A 21,305-nucleotide genomic window follows, 5' to 3' on the forward strand; every position below is an offset into this window, starting at 1 on the left:
AGACGTGCTAGTTAGGTACATTGGCCATGCTAAACTCTCCCTCAGTGTACTCGAACAGGCACTGGAGTGTGCCGACCAGGGGATTTTCACAGTACCTTCATTGCAGTGCTAATGTAAGCTTATGTGTGACATTAATAAATAAACTTAAAACTAAACCTCGTCGATATGACTTCACATTGGCGAGGTACGAATATTCGGTTAAGGGGGACCATATTGCAGGGAAGCCCATTAATTACATATAAGTGTATTGGAATGAGGGGCGGGAATCTCGTTACATCATCGATGAGGGGTGTGGAAAATGGGAAAACGAGATTCTGATTTTGCACCTGTGTTGCCATTTACGCTGCCGGCTAACACAGGCTCAACAACTTACCTAATGAGACAGACACCCATCAACAGGGTGTATTCTGGGGCACAATGAGCAGAAACTGAAAGGCACATTCAGATGGATTTTAGGGGATGTTGAAGGCAGAGTTTATTTATTAGTGTCACAAGTAGGCTTATATTAATGCTGCAATGAAGTTACTGTGAAAATCCCCTCGTGGCCACACTCCGGCACCTGTTCGGGTAAACTGGGGGAGAATTTAGCATGGCCAATGCACCTAACCAGCACATCTTTCAGATTGTGGGAGGAAACCGGAGCACCCGGAAGGAATTCACGCAGACACTGGGAGAACGTGCAGACTCCGCACAGACAGTGACCCAAGCTGGAACTCGAACCTGGGTCCCTAGCGCTTTGAGGCAGCAGTGCTAACCACTGTGCCACCATGCCACCCATACCACTGGATCCCTGTGGAAAGATTGGCAGTAAAGAGTGGCACTGTGAACCACAGTCACACGGAATGATGGCAACATTGATTGCGACATCTTAGATCCTGTGGTTGGGGAAAAAAGCAGCAAATGATGAGAGAGGTCAGTAATTAGCTGAGGAGCAGTATGTCCAAGAATCTTGTAGGGATTTGAGATGAGGCACTGATGAGTAGAAATAGAGAGATTGATTCCTTCAGATAGGCAGTGTTTGTAGCAGTTTTGAAAGGGTGAGGATAGCCTTGAACTGAAACGTGGTTAGTCAGGAACTGGCTTCGAAGGAGTTGAGGGAGCAAGGTAAGGACATTAATTTGATGAGGGCTGAGGAAGATCAATGGGAGAGAAAATGTAGTTTGTAGCGGGAAGTTGTGAATAAAAGGATGAGGGCTAAGTTGTGAGGAGAAATTTGCATGTATCTCTTTATTCATTCATGGGAAGCGGGCAGCAATGACAAGGCCAGCATTTATTGACCTTGCAAAGATAGAAACATGGGATTAGGAGCCAGCCAGCTTTTTAAGCCTGCTCCATCAATCAATAAGACCATGGTTGATCTGGTTGTGGTCTCAACTCCATCTTGCAGTCTGCCCCCTGTCCAACCTCCAGCTTTGACTCCCTTGTCTGTAAAAAAAAACCCACCTAACTCACCTTGAATAAATTCAATGACCCAACCACCACTGCTTTCTGGAGAAGAGAATGACCCTTTGAGAGAAAGAAAAATCTCATGTCTTATTCTGAAAACGTGACTCCGATTCTCATTTCTTTCAGAAAGGGAAACAGAGTTAATGTTTCAGGTTGATGTCTGTTCTCTGCACAGAAGCTACCTGCCCAGCTGAGTATTGCCAGCATTTCCTCTTTTTATCTTTGGATCAGTAGTCCAGTAATTTAACAATGAGGCTGCCCATACCCTTTTTGTTCATGGCTAGCTCCAGTCTTTGAGGCTTTCCTTCTATTTAATAGTTCAGGCATTCAGTACTAGAAGAAGGATCAAGTTTTCTAGAACCAATCAAATCCAAGATGTAAAAGTATGGAAGAGAAGACAGGCTAAGTAAAGAAGTATTGTTGTGGTGATGCAAAGCTTGTATTCTTAAAAAGCTGTGGGTTGTGGATGGAAGGCAAGATGAGGGGAAAAAATGTTTTTTTTTAAGTTCTTGTGGATGAATCATAGAATCCAAATGTTCTGGGACAGTCTGAGTTATTTCCGTGGAATGGGGCAGGCCACATCAGCCTTTCTCAGTACAGCTAATGGATTGTTTTGATTTGATTTGATTTATTATTGTCACATGTATTAACATACAGTGAAAAGTATTGTTTCTTGTACGCTGTACAGACAAAACATACCGTGCATAGAGAAGGAAAGGAGGGGGTGCAGAATATAGTGTTACAGCCATAGCTAGGGTGTAGAGAAGGATCAACTTACACATAAGATAGGTCCATTCAAAAGTCTGATGGCAGCAGGGAAGAAACTGTTCTTGCATTGTGTGTTTTCATCCCATAACTGACAGACAGAGCAGTCCTTTTCCTCCGAGGATAATGCAGCAGGACATTTAATCCGCTTCCACGATATTCCACGTTGATGCAGCGATTTCGATCTCTAAAAATAAGAATAATGACAACCAGGAGCACAGCTGTCATGTGTATTCTTTGGAAGCCAATTGTGAAGCTGAGCAGTGAAATCAGTTCAGAGTGATGCTGCTTGATGATTCTGCTCCATCTGAATCGTGCTGTAGCTGGCAGCCACTGGTCTTTTTACTTAGCTGTGACTTTATATCATTTTAATGAGGTCTGCATTGGCCGGGTGGTCAACAGTGAGGTTGAGTGTCTTGGGTTACAGGATAGGCTTGGGTTATTTTCTCTGGAGCAGAGAAGACTGAGGGGCGACCTGATTGAGGTGCTCAAGATTATGAGGGGCATGGACACGGTGGATAGGGAGCAGCTGTTCCCCTTAGTTGAAGGGTCAGTTACGAGGGGACACGAGTTAAAAGTGAGGGGTGGGAGGTTTAGGAGGGAATTTGAGGAAAACCTTTTTTTACTTAGAGGATGGTGATGATCTGGAATGCACTGCCTGGCAGGGTGGTGGAGGCGAGATGCCTCTCATCCTTTTAAAAAGTACCTGGATGAGGACCGGGCACACCAGAACATTCATAATAAATGGGCCAAGTGCTGGCAAGTGGGATTAGGTGGGCAGGTCAGGGCATTTCATGTGTTGGTGCAGACTCGATGGGCCGAAGGGTCTCTTCTGCACTGTAGTATTCTGTGATTCTGTATTGTGATTTATCAAACAGATGTTCAGTACGGTACCTGTTCTCCAGAATTGAGAAGAACTTAACTGGATAGTTTATTTTCTCAAATGGCAAAAATAATAAGAAAGAAGGTAGCATTTTTGTTATACTTTTGCTTTTTTAAAATTTGCTTTATTGCAATCCATCAGTTTATGTTATCTCTTCAAGATATTGGGGGTGGGGTTTCCATGCGGCCCCGCAGTGTGGTTCTTGGCAGTGGGGTCTTCTGGTTCCGCCGCTGTCAATGGGATTTCCTATTGATTCCACCACCTCCACCGGCAGGAAACTCACGGTGGGGGTTCGCCGCTGGCGGGACTGGAAGATCCCACCAGCAGAAAGATCCAGAAAATCACACCCACAATCTTTAAACAGAAAAATTGTGAACTGCTGGAAATTCTGAATGGGTATTAAAAACATAAACCAGGCAGTTTTATCATCGGTACTGCCTTTAAAAATGAACAATATAAATTCGCTCTCACCAATTGTTGAAATCCCAATTTTTAATTGGAAAGTTGTCACCCTGTAAAATTATTTCTATCTTTTCAGATTTCTGCCGATCGGACACTATTAACATATCTTTTCTGCTGTGTAACCAGCTAACAGGACATTTGCCATTGTCTGATTCAACTTTCCTTTTGATATGCTTTCCTTTCCTTCCCGTGGAAGACTATCTGCAGCTTTGCTTGGCTCCTTCTCCAGATGGAATGGTTGTGATCGGGCATTTGGTGTATGGCCCAAACACACAAACATTCTGATATTTCATAATGAATTTAATTATTCATTGATAAAGTAACCACCAAGACCACTTTGTTCCCATGAATTGCAATGTCTTTTTGTTATTCAAAAGCATAAATGCAACTCTGTATGTTATCCAGAGCTGTCACACAGTGTATTGAAAACATTGCACCGTCTTTTCCATATTGTAAAATGTAATTTTTCTAGTTTTCCACTTTCCTCTTCTAAAGACGTTACTCCTTTGCTGGGTTGCGATTCATTGCTTAGATGTGCTTGGGCCAATTAGAGCACTCCCGCTAACATCTTGGTTATGATCAGCCAGCTAGGTGCTAAGCAGCAATTAGACCAGGTAACTTCTGTCTTTTGAGCTCAGTTACGTGCTGAACTTTTGCGTGTTCTTAAGCGTTACTAAACTCATGACTACTTGGAACATTTGGCTTGGAGGGCACAATTTGCAACAGTATTGAACCAGACTATGGCATATGTCCTGGTTCCACAGCAGATAAGATGTTAATAATGTCTGATATTCTTTGATTCTGCTTAGCACCCAAGCTAGCTAATGATAACCAGGATGTTAGTGGGGGTACTGTAATTGCCTGAGCACATCCAAGCAGTGAATCGCAACCCAGCAAAGGAGTGTAACAATTGTATTATTACTACGATTCTTTTAGCTCCTCCACTGAATTCTGCCTCTTCTCCAAGCCGATTCTCCTCATTATCAGTGCCCCTCTGTTATATTGGGTTGGATGTAATTTTATTGATAGAAAAGCAGAATTATATTAATGTTAATTATAATTTGAAAGGACATTTTAAAAAGGAGCGTCACCGGTTTTGAGGTTTTTTTCTGAATGATTTATCAATTAATCACATTCATAATTCCTTATTTCCTTTTCAGGTCACTGAGCTGGACTTTTATGTTGGGATTGCCAAGTGCCTTTCTGAACTAGGTGATACTGAGGTTGACAGAATAACCCAGGCTACCAAGGTAATGCTTCTTTTGGAATGCATGAAAATCATAACCTAAAAATATTTTTCTATTTAGGTAGGTCTGAATTACAGGTGCATGGGGGACATGGTGGCACAGTGGTTAGCACTGCTGCCTCTCAGCGCCTGGGACCCAGGTTCGATTCCTGGCTTGGGTCACTGCCTGAGCGGAGTTTGCACATTCTCCCTGTGTCTGTGTGGGTTTCCTCCGGGTGCTCTGGTTTTCTCCCACAGTACAAAAGATGTGTTTGTTAGATGCATTGGCCATGCTAAATTCTCCCTCAGAAACCCAAACAGGCGCCGGAGTGTTTGACAACTAGGGGATTTTCACAGTAACTTCATTACAGTGTTAATTTGGGACTACTTGTGACACTAATAAATAAACTTTAACATTTATCTGTTAATTGTGGAAGATGACAAGTGTAATACTTTTTAATGCATCTCAGTACGCCATTTCAACAGTGGGGAGCATTGACAAATCATAGATCACATTCACCAATTCAAATTCAATTAATAAGTCTGGAATTGAAAAGCTAGTCTCAATGATGGTGACCGTGAAGCCATTGCCAATCTGTAAAAACCCATCTGATTCACTAATGTCCTTTCGGAAAGGAAATCTGCCACCCTTATCTGGTCTGGCCAAATGTGACTCCAGATCCACGGTAATGAGGCTGACTCTTAACTACCCTCTGAAATGGTCTGACAAGCCACTCAGTTCAACGGCAATTAGGAATGGGCAACAAATGCTGGCCTTGTCAGCGATGCCCACATCCCATTATAAAAAAATAAAAAAGAATGCATACAAATAGTTGAAGGTTCTGGGCACTTTCTCTTGTGGTACTTTCTGGAAAATTTATTGGGAAATGTGGTTTATTTTTATCTTAAATTTATAATAATTCCCAGGCCGTTTTGAAAGAAATGGAGTGATAATGAAAATATTTTCAAAGTGAAACATTGCTAACACAAAATCCACAAAGAACCAAGCAAAACCAATTAGTTGCAGTTCTTGGCGTCGCTATATTTGTTCACTATAATCCCTTTGCAATCTTGCTACGTGTTCAGTCAAATGCAATCTCTTCTTTCGACCCATCAATGCCATTTTTCTAATCTGTAATTTGAGGTGTGGAAACCCTGACTATGAGTGGGACGAATGGGAATAAGTAATTCCAGAACAGAATGGGTGATGTCAAGGGCAGGAACATCTTTATTCAGAAGTACACACAATAGCACGTTGTTGAAAATGGAGGCAAATGCAAGAATGGGCAAAACTTGACAGGACTCGGTAGTACAGTGGTTAGCACTACTGCCTCACAGAGCCAGGGACCAGGGTTCAATTCCAGCCTTGGGTGACTGCCTGTGTGGAGTTTGCACATTCTCCCCATGTCTGCGTGGGTTTCCTCCGGGTGCTCCGGTTTCCTCCCACAATCCAAAGATGTGCTGGTTAGGTGGATTGGCTATGCTAAATTGCACCTGAGTGTCCAAAGGTTTGTAAGTTAGGAGGATTAGCTATGGTAAATGTGTGGGATTACAGGGATGGGGCAAGGGAGAGGGCCTGGGTTGGATGTTCTGTCAGAGATTTGGTGCAGACTGGATGGGCCGAATGGCCTCCTTCTGCACTGTAGGGATTTGATGAATCTCTGGACACAAAGTTGACCAACCTGAAGAAATTTCTAGAAACAGAAGCAAGCAAAAACAAGGGAGGTTCTGGACTGAGCATTTTGCACCTGACTCCAATCTCGCACAATACTGATAATCAGTGTGGCTTTCAGCACCATCAGTGACGTACCTTTAGCAGCTCCCTTCCATATACTTCACATTCCCACAGAGTTTACTTATCTCCAGCCTCATGACCCGTCATCTGAAACTGCCTGATCCGGCAAACCTCTCTGCATGTCGCTATTAGCTGAAACCTTTCAACCTTCAGCTTGCGAATCACTCTGACCCCTGTCCATCAGGATAATCTTGGTAACCCTCTTCCCTACATTCCACCAACATCCACTTGGGTTCTGGAGAGCAGAAGGGCAAAGTTTAGTGGCGATAATTACGTGCACCCAACCAATAAGGTACACGTTTTGATTTAGTAAATGTTGCCATTGCTATCTATTGTTGTTGTCCATGGCTGCAACCTCTGAGCTTTCACCCAAGGCAGCCGCTACTGTAATAAAATGCACAACCTTATCAGATGGCACTGGCTGCCTTTGGAATCTGTATTCACCTTTTGTGACTGAGGCTGTCAGCTCACCTTGCTTTATAAAATGGATCACCTTATTAACTTGTCTGCATGCTGTTAAATAGACTGCAGGAGTCCAAATTCAAGGTGATTGCAGTTATTTTGCAGCGCATGATATTTTAATAGATCACAGCTTGAGTGCAAGATTAAATCGATGTGAAATCATTGAGATGCAAAGGTGAGATATTGGGCACTAATATGACTTAGCCATTTAAGATTTCAGTTTAGTTGACTCTCGTTTAACTCAGTTACTTTGGCTGAAATTTTTTGCAGAGTACAATTGCAAAGGCCACATTTGTCAGAGCATATCTGGTTTCCCATGGCCGGGTTCCTCTGCTGTGCTTTAATGACCTTATCGCTACTGCAGTCGGCAGCTGTCAAATGGAGACTGTCACCTGGATTATGTTGCAGAGTTTTTACCAGTCTCGACTTGTCAGCCATCAGAACACAGGTAAACTGGGATTAATGGAACAAGGGGTGCTTGAGGACTTTGCTGTCTCGGGCAGGTATAAGGTCTCTGATGCATGGCTTTCAAGTTATTCGAAAATCCAATGTTAAAAATATTGCTTCATCTTCTTGCGCTCCCTTCTGAGGCAGCTGTTATCACTGTGGACTTCACTGAGTGCTGACACATTCCAAATAAACAGTTCCATTGCCTTTTTTAAGGTGGTAAAATATCTTACATTTCATCTCCCTGCACCACGCTGAGGTTTTGTTTTTATGCATTGGGACATTACCTATCTGCCTTCTCAATTGCAAGAATTAGTTTTCAAGTCCAGTAGTTTTTCATTATTATTACAGGAAGAGCACAGAGATCTTGGAGGGTTGGAGAAGGGTGCATGGTTTTGTGGGGAGGGGGTGCATTTTGGAGGTGAAGGGTGAATGGGACTTGGTGTGAGCTAGGATATGATAGATAGAGTCTGAATAATGTTAAGTTTATGGAGAGTGAACAATGGGAGTATGGCCAAGTGCACGTTGGAATAGTCAAGTCTCGAGGTAAGCGAGGCATAGATGAGGGTTTCAGGGACAGTTAAGCTGAAGCAGAGTCAAGTTAGTTAGTGTTATGGAGCTAGAAACTCACAGCCTTAGTGATGCTGTGGATATGTGATTGGAAGTTCAGCTTGAAGTCAGATACAAGGCCAAGGTGGCAAACCGTCATGTTCAGCTGCAGCCAGTTGCCAGGGAGAGAGGGATGGAGTCAATGGCAGAAGAGAACAGTTTGTGACAGGGGGAAAAGATAATGGCCAGTATCTTACCGTCCCTCTTCTGGGAGTGGGCCATAATCCTAGCCTTGTAAGACAGTGGCCTGGGCTTATGCGGCTGACTGGCTGTCAATACCCTAGTAAGAGTTTTAACAACACCAGGTTAAAGTCCAACAGGTTTATTTGGTAGCAAATGCCATTAGCTTTCGGAGTGCTGCTCCTTCGTCAGATGGAGTGGATATCTGCTCTCAAACAGGGCACAGAGACACAAAATCAAGTTACAGAATATTGATTAGAATGTGAATCTCTACAGCCAACCAGGTCTTAAAGATACAGACAATGTGAGTGGAGGGAGCATTAAGCACAGGTTAAAGAGATGTGTATTGTCTCCAGTCAGGACAGCCAGTGAGATTCTGCAAGTCCAGGAGGCAAGCTGTGGAGGTTACTGATAGTGTGACATAAAGCCAACATCCTGGTTTAGGCCGTCCTCGTGTGCGGAACTTGGCTATCAGTTTCTGCTCAGCGACTCTGCGCTGTCGTGTGTCGTGAAGGCCGCCTTGCAGAACACTTACCCGAAGATCAGAGGCTGAATGCCCGTGACCGCTGAAGTGCTCCCCCACAGGAAGAGAACAGTCTTGCCTGGTGATTGTCGAGCGGTGTTCATTCATCCATTGTCGTAGCGTCTGCATGGTTTCCCCAATGTACCATGCCTCGGGACATCCTTTCCTGCAGCGTATCAGGTAGACAATGTTGGCCGAGTTGCAAGAGTAGGTACCGTGTACCTGGTAGATGGTGTTCTCACGTGAGATGATGGCATCCGTGTCGATGATCCGGCACGTCTTGCAGAGGAGGGTTGTGTGGTGTCGTGGTCACTGTTCTCCTGAAGGCTGGGTAGTTTGCTGCGGACAATGGTCTGTTTGAGGTTGCGCGGTTGTTTGAAGGCAAGAAGTGGGGGGTGTGGGGATGGCCTTGGCGAGATGTTCGTCTTCATCAATGACATGTTGAAGGCTCCGGAGGAGATGCCGTAGCTTCTCTGCTCCGGGGAAGTACTGGACGACGAAGGGTACTCTGTCCACCATGTCCCGTGTTTGTCTTCTGAGGAGGTCGGTGCGGTTTTTCGCTGTGACGCGTCGGAACTGTCGATCGATGAGTTGAGCGCCATATCCTGTTCTTATGAGGGCATCTTTCAGCGTCTGGAGGTGTCTGTTGCGATCCTCCTCATCCGAGCAGATCCTGTGTATCCAGAGGGCTTGTCCGTAGGGGATGGCTTCTTCAACAATCAGTATTCTGTAACTTGATTTTGTGTGTCTGTGCCCTGTTTGAGAGCAGATTTCTACTCCATCTGACGAAGGAGCAGCGCTCCGAAAGCTAATGGCATTTGCTACCAAATAAACCTGTTGGACTTTAACCTGGTGTTGTTAAAACTCTTACTGTGTTTACCCCAGTCCAACGCCGGCATCTCCACGTCAATACCCTGCCAGACCTCTGGGATGCCAGCAGGAACTCCCAACACAAGGCCTCAAGCGGACCCTTGTTTGGGCAGGTGGTGAGTCTATCACCTGAGGGCTGGCAGGAAGCTCTGATGTGACGTTATGACTCCAGGAAACCTCACCTTAATTTTTGTCCTTTTTCCCCTTGCTCTTACCAGAGTGGCAGTAGGTATGTGCCAGATGGGTTTTGTATTGTCCCCAATTTATCAGACTCTTGATAATTAGGTAATTTCCAATATCCAGCAGAGGGCAGTCACGCCAGTTATGGCTAATAATTATATGAAGTTCTATTTTAATTGGTGTAGCACAGTATGTTGGCTTTGAACTATATTGCAGCATGACATGTTGCCAGAGCTAACTCACAATTCCTCACATCAAAATACCTGTTACAATAGACACAATAGGCACAGTGGTTAGCACTGCTGCCTCACAGCCAGTGACCCGGGTTCGATTCCCAGATTGGGACACTGTCTGGACGGAGTCTGCATGTTCTCCCCTTGTCTGCTTGGGTTTCCTCCAGGCGCTCTGGTTTCTTCCCACAGTACGAAAGCTGGTTAGATACATTGGCCATGCTAAATTCTCTCTCTGTGTATTCAAACAGGCGACGGAGTGTGATGACTAGGGGATTTTCACAGTAACTTCAGTGCAGTGTTAATGTAAGCCTACTTGTGACACTAATATTACATTTTAAACAGAATGGCAGCGCCAGTATCCCCAGGAGCAGGTCGCACGCTGATTTTATTTGGATATTGGGTCTGAGGAAGGAAGCAAATGCCTCTCAATGGTTAACAGGCTGCGCTGATCGTGAAGAAGCAAAGTAACAAATGTGCTGCTGACATTTTCTCCTGCTTTTTGCTCAGGTGTAATAAAGCGGATGGAATGGCTGTTGGAGCTGATGGGACACATTCGAAACGTTGCTCATGGGTCAGCTCCCATGCAGAATGCTGATCCGATAGAGGTATCCTGGTTCCAAGGTTTACTTTGTAAATTGGAAATGTTTTCTGTTCCAAGGCAATACCGTGGGAATTAGTTGGAAATTGCCAATACATCCATTGTTTAGCAATCTTGATAACCAAAGGACATCAAAGTGATTAAATACCATTCACTGAAGCAAAGTTTGTGCTAGAATAAGTCAATCATGGACCTGCTAGAACATGTCGTAGATGTAAAATTGAAAAGATTTATTCCTCTGTCCACTGACGGTGGCACAGTGGTTAGCACTGCTGCCTCACAGCACCAGGGACCTGGGTTAGATTCCCGGCTTGGGTCACTTTCTGTGCTGAGTTTGCACATTCTCCCCATGTCTGCGTGGGTTTCCTCCGGGTGCTCCGGTTTCCTCCCATACTCCAAAGATGTGCGGGTGAGATGGATTGGCCATGCTAAATTGCCCCTTAGTGTCAGGGGGATTAGCAGGGTAAATGCGTGAGGTTGTGGGAATAGGGCCTGGGTCGGTGCAGACTCGATGGGCCGAATGTCCTCCTTCTGCACTGTAGGATTCTATGATTCTGGAAACGTAGCCATTTGTCAAATTACCAATATACATTACGAACTGATAAAATAGTGGAAGTGTGTGTGGTGTGTTCTGTAGCATGGCACATTAGCCGGAATTTTACCAGCCTGCCTGCCACGGGAATCAGAGCGGGTGAGGGGCGGACCATGGAAAGATCCATTGACCTTGGGTGGGATTTTTCAGTTTCAGGATGAGTGAGGCCGTTAAATCCCACTGGCTGTGTTTGCAAAATACGTTTCTTATGTCATTCAGTAAATAAAAGTCCAGAATATGCTAATGTGCAATTAATGTGGCCTGAATTTATATTTGAGCACCATTTAGTTAACTTTATAAAAACAAATATCTTACAATAATTATATTGGAAGACAGCAAGTTGATTTTGTTTTAGTTTTTAATGCCATTTGTTCCTGCAGTGAAAATGCCTACGCTGATGGAATGAAAGACACGCTGGAAATTTGCCTCATAAATCAAAACATAACAATTGAAAATGCTGTTTAAAATGTTTGATAGGTTTGTCATGAGTAATCTTTGGCCCGCGATGTCCAGCAGATTTACTTGTTATTTCTTTTTTGAAGGCAGTGGATTTTCTGCTGGGTGTATTTGCCGCTGCGGTTGCTGCGTGGAGTGACCACACTACACCGCTGATGCTGGGCGTCCGAGCCAGCTGGTTGCCATGCACAGGAGAGAAAAGTTTCACCGACCACGTGCAAGCTCCTTTTGGTGGAAGTTCAGTGGATTCCCTGTCCGTGCAACAATGTCTTCATTTCCTACCACAAAGCATTCTCTTATTACTGGCTAAGGATCCATGGAAAGACCAAAGACAAAAGGTGAGTCAGTGCTCAGGCTATGTCAAGCTGCGGTTGGGAGAGACTAAAAGCAGTGGCTCAGGATTAGACTTGCACATAATAACTGAGCAATTAATGTGGGGCTTGTGAGCAAAACTCTTATTCAAAACTGGATTAAAAGAAGAACTAGCTGTGTTGGTGCTGACGAAGTGAAAATTAAACGAGAATTTGTTTGGTTGCTTTCGTAATTCAGCCAAACACCGGTTTCCCGTCACCAACACCCTTTATTGTGCGCCAAAGGAAAGTGCTACACCTGTGGCTTCCAGTCAGGTAGTCTTCGTCTCGGGACCTACAACAACAGTGCGGGTAGAGTAACAGGTTTAAGAACCCCCGCTGACCGCTTTCTCTGCTTGCTCAATAAGACAGCTTATGCTTCATGAAGCCTGTGAAGAGATTCATTGATGATCCCTTGTGGCCTTCATGACCACCATAATAGTTCCCCATTCTTCCAATTCCTCTCCTCCTCCCCCGACTCATCCTTGAGGTGTAATTCCAGGACTGCTCCTTCACGTCCCACAAGTCCTTATTTTTCATGTGTGAGCCTCGACAACAAAGGTCGTCGCAGCTGGTACCAATTCTATCCTTTAAAAAACGAACACTTTTGCACTTGCCAGCAGAGGATACTGCGTGATCAGAACCCTGGCTAAATTAATGCTTAAAATCTTATGCTCATAATTTACTTAAGAATTGCAGTTATATATCATATTGTCTCAGTTGGAATTATATTACCATATCATGTGTAGCTCTGAGATGCAGAGGGTTCTGGGTGTCCTAGTGCATAAATCGCAAAAGGCTAGAATGCAGATACAACAAGTAATTAGGAAAACTAATAGAAGGTTATCGTCTATTGCAAGGGCAAGTGAATATGAGTAGAGAGGTTGTGCTTCATTTGTACAGGACACTAGCAAGACCACATCTGGAGTACTGTGTACAGTTTTGGTCTCTTTGTTTAAGGAAAGATGTAAATGTGTTGGCAGCAGTTTTTACTTCATTTTGGTTTAATCTCCCTCTGTTCTTAGCTCACAACACTATCCACTTGGGATGACAAGGTGTATGGAGTTAGTGCATTGAGTCATGGCCTGCACAGGCATTAGGGGACTGGTGATGGGAGACCAGAAAGGAACAGATGACATAGAAAAAAGTGTCAGTCTTGAAATCCCAGGATTTAAAAAAAACAGAAAACAAGCTGAAAAGAAAAACTGGCTGTTGAATTGTTCTGTGCCCAAGAGTGATGGAGACCGAGAGACCCTCACCAGGCACTATGTTGCTGCTCCATAACACACATGCAGCGGACCAGAGCCAAGTACCAGGCAGAGGACACACACAGGGCCCATCTACTGCATATGTTCACATACTAATAGGTAAACAGGTTCCCTGCACTATCCAAGGTGCCCAAATACCCACAGATAATTTATTTACCATTTTTCCAGAAGGAAAAATTGAAGTGAAGTTACTAAACAGCGAGACTGGCATTGGTGTTGGTGTTAAAGGTGATGGTGATGTGGGAGTGTTGATGTTGTGAAGGGCATGTATTGGGGGTGTCCTTATTAGGTTTAGGAATTCTGGATGTGGGAATTCTGGGTGGGTTGCTGAAAAATATCCTGTGGAATTTTGCAGCATTGAGAGTACTGCCTCATGTCTGTGAGCAGTGGAAGGTGTACGTTGCAGACAATGGTTGAGTAGGAGCATTTGGAAAGGATTTGAGATTCGGGAGGGGAGAGTTAATCTGTGACTCAGTGAGATATTGCAGCAGTGGTTACTGAATGGAGAGCTGGCTGTTTCGTTCTGGGATAACTCTGGAGACATTTTGTGGTGTCTGAGGATTGATGAGATAGAGAGGAGGACTTGGAATATGACATCATTCTTGTAGCTGTTAATGTTTTGTAGGACAATAAGGAATGTCTTTATGGTGACAATGGGGCACAGATGCCACCTGTTTTGTTCCAGAGTTAACCATTTAGAAATCATAGAAATCATAGAAACCCTACAGTGCAGAAGGAGGCCATTCGGCCCATCGAGTCTGCACCGACCACAATCCCACCCAGGCCCTACCCCCATATCCCTACACGTTTACCCGCTAATCCCTCTAACCTACACATCTCAGGACACTAAGGGACAATTTTATCATGGCCAATCAACCTAAGCTGCACATCTTTGGACTGTGGGAGGAAACCGGAGCACCCGGAGGAAACCCACGCAGACACGTGGAGAATGTGCAAACTCCACACATTTTCTCACCCAATGCTGGGAAACCGCCACCCCTAGGGGGTTTCCCAGCATTAAGCTGGGAATTCTGTTTTAATTATTTCAGATGTTTGGTAAGGAGTTTCCTATTTTACAGAGTAAATGTACTAAACACATTACACCTGGCTTTCTGCTCAGTACTGGGAAATCTATTTGTACAAGTATGCCCTTCAAGGATGCATGGCCATGTCCCTGGCTGTGACCTGAGAACCAGCCGCAAGTTTATTAAAGCGCTTCTTATGTTTGCTTTCTGAGGGGTGTTCCTCAAGGGCTGATGGGAAATGAGGCAGGATCGAGGAATGTGATTGGTGGAGAGTCAGGGAAGAGGCTTCAGATAGGTGGTTCTGTGAAGATAATCACTACTCAACTTGGATTCAGAGTTGGAGAGAAGTGGGCTGGATTCAGTAAAGAAAACTAGAAGGTGCAGCAACATCTATCTAGTAATGGAGCTGGGGAGACTTAATCAAAGGTGAGTATAATAAATAATTAGGTATTTGATTTATTGTTGTCACATGTATTGGGATACAGTGAAAAGTATTGTTTCTTGCGCGCTAGCATACCGTTCATAGAGTACATAGGGGAGAAGGAAAGGAGAGGGTGCATAATGTAGTGTTACAGTCATAGCTAGGGTGTAGAGAAAGATCAACTTAATACGAGGCAGGTTCTTTCAAAAGTCTGATGGCAGCAGGGAAGAAGCTGTTCTTGAGTTGGTTGGTACATGACTTCAGACTTTTGTGTCCTTTTCCCCACAGAAGAAAGTGGAAGGAAGTATGTCCAGGATCATAAGGTCCTTGATTATGCTGGCTGCTTTTCCAAGGCAGCAGGAAGTGTAGACGGAGTCAATAGATGGGAGGCTGGTTTGTGTGATGGACTGGGCTTCATTCATGGCCCTTTGTAGTTGCTTGCAGTCTTGGTCAGAGCAGGGGCCATACCAAGCTGTGATACATCTGGAAAAGATGCTTTCTATGGTGCATCTGTAAAAATTGGTGAGAGTTGTAGCGGACATGCTGAATTTCCTTAGCCTCCTGAGAAAGTGGTGGGCTTTCTGAACTATAGCATCAGAATAGAAGACCAGGACAAGTTGTTGATGATCTGGACACCTAGTAACTTGAAGCTCTCAACAATTTCCACTTCATCCCCGTTGATGTAGACAGTTTAGATTTACAAGGGCAACACATCAGTCTGCGTGTAAGATTTAGAAGATATTAAATGTAGTACAAAATCATAGATAGCCAGAAAGAATCCCAGCAAAATGCCTGTTTTTATTTATTTTTGAGCTATTATTATTGAAGACCAGCAGCTCATTTCTATGAGCCAGTAGATTTTAGAGCTCAAATCCCTGTTTACTGTGTCCCCAGAAAATAATTTTCTCCTGCTGGCCTTTATATTTTCTCGCAAATAACTAAATAAATTGCAGCACTCATTGCTTCAGAATAAAACAAATTATACACAAAAAATTGAAATCTATTAAAATATCCCCACAGAAGTTGAGTAAATGTTTGTTCATAAACAAAGCTGATTGATGCAGTATGATCATCCGAATCTTACACTGAGTTTTATATTTCTGTTTCCATTGCAGTTCATTGATTGGCTCTTTACCATAGCAGAAAGTCCACATGAGGCAATATCATTGGATAAGTTGAATATGATCAAAGGTATGATTCCTGCTTTTATCTAAAATTTTAGATATGCTTGACAGAACATTTGTACTGGTGTGTTCTTCAATCATACGAGACAGTTAATCCTTAAACTTAATTTAGTTATTGGATTAATATCATATTGGGGTCAGTTTTATAGTGTTGCGTGTTAGCGTTAAAGAGGCAAGCTGGAAGCTTGATTTTTTTTTTGTTCAAAGGATTTGCTCTTCTTTTCCAGGGTTCTATCCAAAAACTAATATTAGTAAGATGATGACTTGATACTGGACCTTGTTGCCGAGGAGCTGCCCTGGCAACGCTATTGTTGGAGAGCAATCCTGTGACTCTCAGAACAACTCCATTGGTTTTGATGAGGGCTGTTTCATTGCTATAGCATGGTTATGACTTTGAACCAGTCAGGGTACAAATTTAGAGTTGTTTTAATTCCAGCAGAACGAGATTAAGTCAACTTTGGAAATGCTGATGTTTGCTGCAGGTTAAGGAGGCAGAACTGCTTTGTGTTTAGAATGGGCAATGTCTTTCTGCTGGATTTCAATTCTATAACTTTACCTTAAACAGGGTAAATTGATTTTTAACATTTTCCTCAAGTAAACGAACCCTTGAAAGAGTTCTCTTGTTTTTGTGCCAAAGGAGCAGGCAATATACAAAACTGTCTTGATGGGATTGTTGATCAAGTGAGGATGGTTGATAGTTGGTTAACTTTGTAATGTTTATTGATATTATTGTGTGGTTTTGATCCATATTGTACAAGGGACTGGAAAAATATCCTCTGTTCATGACCAGGACATGTTTCTCTTAATTTCTAACATGCCTATTTAACTTGAATTCCCTGTGTCCATTTTCATGTACATTTTAGCTGTCATTTCAAACCAAAGTCCATTGCTTCGATCACCTTTCTTTCGGCCTTTCTGTCTGTTTGTTCCAGTCACCTACGCTTCCAGCTACTCTTCTCACCTCTTGGACACTTCTCCCTCTGTCCTGCCAGCACATTCTCCAGTGCCCATTGAGCTAACTATTGCAGCCTCCTCAAGAGAAGGAACCCTAACTTCTTCATCTTTCCTTGCTGCCAATCTTTTAAACCAGTGTGCCCCTTGGGGCCAACATTGCTAATCGCAGCTCACCACTGCCCCCTTGGACTCTCCTGACTGATCAACAAACATCCTCATTTCTTCCTTCAGAATTTTGTTCACTCTCAAAGCAATGCCTTTGCCTTTCATTACCTTACTGCGGACAATTATATTGACAACCTGTCTTTGATTGAAATTTAGCTCATTGCCTTGCCCCTTACCTATCCCCTACTTTGATAGTATTGCCCTTATCACCAAGTCACAACTTGGACTCTCTGTCTCACTGTGTGCTAGTACCTTCCTCGATTGTCCCACCTTGTCCCAGCCTTCTCGCCTCCTTTAAAACCCTCCTGTCTGCTGCTCGGGCCTCAGCAAGAACTTCTCCCTCAGACTACCACCTGGACCTTCACACTGAGCAACTCATCATCCTTAGTGATCTCAATCTAAATCCCAACTCACTCATTCGCTCTCTCCTCTGTATTCACTGCTCTACAGATAAACCTAAACCTCTCCATCCACCTGAACTCACTTACCCATATATAGGCCTCCCCTCTCGACTTATTTATTATTATTTATTTATTATTATTATTAGTGTCACAAGTAGGCTTACATTAACGCTGCAATGAAGTTACTGTGAAAATCCCCAAGACGCCACACTCCATTGCCTGTTCAGGTACAATGAGGGAGAATATAGATCATAGAATCATAGAACCCTACAGTGCAGAAAGAGGCCATTCGGCCCATCGAGTCTGCACCGACCACAATCCCACCCAGGCCCTACCCCCATATCCCTACATATTTTACCCGCTAATCCCTCTAACCTACTCATCTCAGGACACTAAGGGGCAATTTTAGCACAGCCAATCAACCTAACCCGCACATCTTTGGACTGTGGGAGGAAACCGGAGCACCCGGAGGAAACCCACGCAGACACGAGGAGAATGTGCAAACTCCACACAGACAGTGACCCGAGTGGGAATCGAACCCAGGTCCCTGGAGCTGTGAAGCCGCAGTGCTAACCACTGTGCTACCGTGCCGCCCTCAAGGCCAATGCACCTAACCAGCATGTCTTCTAGATTGTGGGAGGAAACCAGAGCACCTGGAGCAAGTCCACACAGACACGGGGAAAATAAGCAGACTCTGCACAGACAGTCAGCCAAGCCAGGAATCGAACCCGGAACATGGTACTGTGAGGCAGCAGTGCTAACCACTGTGCCACCGTGCCGCCCCCACGCCAATGTTTAACTTCACCTCTCCAATGCCTGTTTGAACCTTTCTCTGCCCATGTGTTCAGACTGCTTCTCTGACAGTCAATGTTGTACAAGCTCCAACTTCACCCAGCTAAACACTAGCCTACCCCACATAACACGTGATCGGCAACCCAGGAAAAAATAGTTTGGAAAAGCGGAATACTTGCGGATGCTGGGGGAAAACACAGCAGATTGGGCAGCATCTGTGTCGTGGGAGAGAAACAGAGTTAGCATTTGGGACTGGCCTATCATCAGAACTGGGAACAGTTCGAGGGGCCACATCCATGAAAAGAGAGGAATTTTTAAAAATACAAGTATAAATATAGAAACAGCTGGGAATTGTGTGGGGACAGTAGCAGGTGGAGGTCCTGCTGTCAGGAAGAGGAGGATCCAGCCGGGGTGTCATTGTGCTGGCTACAGCTGTTATTTCATCGGGAATGTCTAGATTCATACAAAGCTGAAATAATGTCAGGCATTACACGTCTAACTTTCTGAAATGTGAGACTGAATAAAATACACAAGTCCAGCATGGACCACACATCGTTAAATGAGCCGTACCCCACACTGGATTGAGTTTTATGTCCTGGGATGATACTTGGAGGAAATGAAATGCAATACGTGTTGAATTATTCAGCGTGCTATTCACATTTCATGGCTCCTCAAATGTTAACACCATATATTTGCTAGATGCTTAAAGGGAGCTGCTGGTGATAAAACCAGTGAACTTCTCGGAATGTTAATCTGCTATTCAAGATTACATGGTGCTTCAGAGTTTCCTAGCCCATACTAAAGAGGCCACACAGTGCCGTGGCAGCAAGGCACAGTGGGACAATGGTGAGCGCTGCTGTCTCACAATGCCAGGGACCCGGGTTCAATTCCGGCCTTGGGTATGAGTGTGTGTGTGTGTGTGTGGAGTTTGCACGTTCTCCCCGTGTCTGCGTGGGTTTCCTCTGGGTGCTCTGGTTTCCTCCCACACTACAGAGACGTGTGGGTTAGGCTGATTGGCCATGCTTTATTGTCGGGGGATTAGCAGGGTAAAAATGTGGGGTTATAGAGATAGAGTCTGGGTGGGATTGTTGTCGGTGTAGGCTCGATTGGTCAAATGGCCTCTTTTTATACTGTAGGGATTCTATGATTCTAGGAATAAGCTACATCAAGACTTGAAATGCACTGAGAGCCTAAGCTCAGAGCAGTCGATACAGTACAGTAAACCAGACAGCCTGCAATGGTGCAAAAGCAAAATACTGCAGATGCTAAAAATGTGAAATAAAACTAGACCATGGAACATGCTGGAAATAGTCAGGCAGCCTCCGTGGAGAGGGTCAAGCAGTTAACATTCCAGGTCAATGGTCTTTTCATCAGAACTCTACCTGCAGATGCTGGTTTTGCATCTTTCAACTCACTTTAAAAAAAAAATCTAATGTGGGTAGTATTTATTCAACAGATTCACTTCAGGTGGTTGGAAAACATCGACTATGCTGCAGGTTTGCTGTTAGTGGAAAACCAACTAAACAGCTTTTGTGTGTGTGCCTTGGGCATGCATCCATCGAGTGCCACTGCTGCTGCTTCACAGTGATGTCTGTAAGCAGGGTAACTGTTCTCCTACTCACAGCAGTGCTGAAACACTGCTTGCACAATGGAACAGTGGAACAGATGTCCATCAAAATACTTTGTAAGTGAGGAGGCAAGGTATCATTAGGAAGTACATTGACTATCTTCTATCAGTAGGGGGTCTTCCATTTACCAAACCAGTATTTTAGAGTTGAAGGAATGAAGCCTCTTTGTCAATGAAGATTTTTTGAAATCTGAAATTGTTTAGGATCAAAAGTACCATTCTCTGTTTCTCTCTCCACTGATGCTACCCAACCTGCTGAATATTTTTGACAGTTTCTGTTTTCATTTCTGACTCCCACAGCTACCTTGTCTATACTTGATCGCACCCTGCTTCCTGTACGGGCTCTATTCCATCCTCCCAACTTCTTCATTTCCATGAAGCTGATGGCACCTTCTGCACTAGTATTTCTCTTTCATTTCCCTTTTTCCTCAACTTTTCCCCCCACCCACCCAGATCCCACCATAGTTGACGAGGTCCTCGACTGTGTCTGTTTATTTTGCACAATTCTGCTTTCCTCTCCCTCCCGAGACCATGATAGGACTCCCCTTGACCTCATCCTCCACCCCACTAGCCCCCATATACAATAGCTAATCCTCCACCATTTCCCCCACCTTTGCTGTAATGCCACCACCAAACACATCTCGTTTACCTTTTAGTATTATGTAGGAACTATTCACTCTTTAACAACCTGGGCCACTCCTCAATGACTCACCCCCACCCCCAACACCCCTTCCCTTCCCTTGAGTGCCATTCCATGCAAACACAGGAGATGCAACACCTGTCCCTTCACTTCCATCCACCTGACTGTTCAGGGTTCTACAAACTCCTTCCATGCGAAACAACCATTTTGCCTTTTGAATTACTGCCATATTTGCGGTTCGCAATGTGGTCTCCTCTACATTGGAGAAACCAAACACATGTTGATTATCCACTTTGCAGGACATCTCCATTCAGTCCACAAGCATTCCTCCGAGTCATTTATAGTTTTCCACCTTACTCTCACTCTCTGTCCTTGACCCCCTGTCGTGTTCCAGTGAAACTCAAAATAAGCTGAAAGAACAACACCTCAACCTTTTGATTCGGCACTTTACAGCCTTCCAGGCTCAACATTCAATTCATCGGTCATCAGTTAGCTGTGGCCACATCTTGTTTCCCTTTTCTTGGCTGGTTTTGGATTTTCTCTGGTTTTCTCTTTTTTTTTTAATTTGGGAGACCCAATGTTTGTGATTCTGCCACTCGCACCTCCTCTGATCAAATCTTTTGTTTCTTTACTTGTCCTCTTACTGCTCCTTTTGGTCTTGCCTGTCTTCAAGACTTCCCTTCAGCCCTTCTGTCTCTCCTGCTTTCCATCATGTCATAATCCTTTCCCACCTGTTCCCCTTTCACTTGCTT

The 21,305-nt window shown here is 44.2% G+C and overlaps 1 protein-coding gene across 4 annotated transcripts in view; it reads left to right on the forward strand.

Annotated features, from left to right (window-relative positions):
• Positions 1-21,305, forward strand: part of focad (focadhesin) — a 238,134-nt gene that overhangs the window by 204,527 nt on the left and 12,302 nt on the right. For 3 of the 4 annotated variants that reach the window (XM_078214275.1, XM_078214272.1, XM_078214273.1), the window contains exons 39-43: positions 4,717-4,806; positions 7,309-7,486; positions 10,588-10,685; positions 11,813-12,064; positions 15,906-15,981. In XM_078214275.1, coding sequence (XP_078070401.1) covers positions 4,717-4,806; positions 7,309-7,486; positions 10,588-10,685; positions 11,813-12,064; positions 15,906-15,981 — 694 coding nt within the window. Of the gene's footprint in view, positions 1-3,089; positions 3,179-4,716; positions 4,807-7,308; positions 7,487-10,587; positions 10,686-11,812; positions 12,065-15,905; positions 15,982-21,305 lie in introns of those variants that run through there. The other variant, XM_078214276.1, reaches the window with a different exon arrangement.

Source organism: Mustelus asterias, chromosome 6 (assembly GCF_964213995.1).
Source record: "Mustelus asterias chromosome 6, sMusAst1.hap1.1, whole genome shotgun sequence".
NCBI lineage: Eukaryota > Metazoa > Chordata > Chondrichthyes > Carcharhiniformes > Triakidae > Mustelus > Mustelus asterias.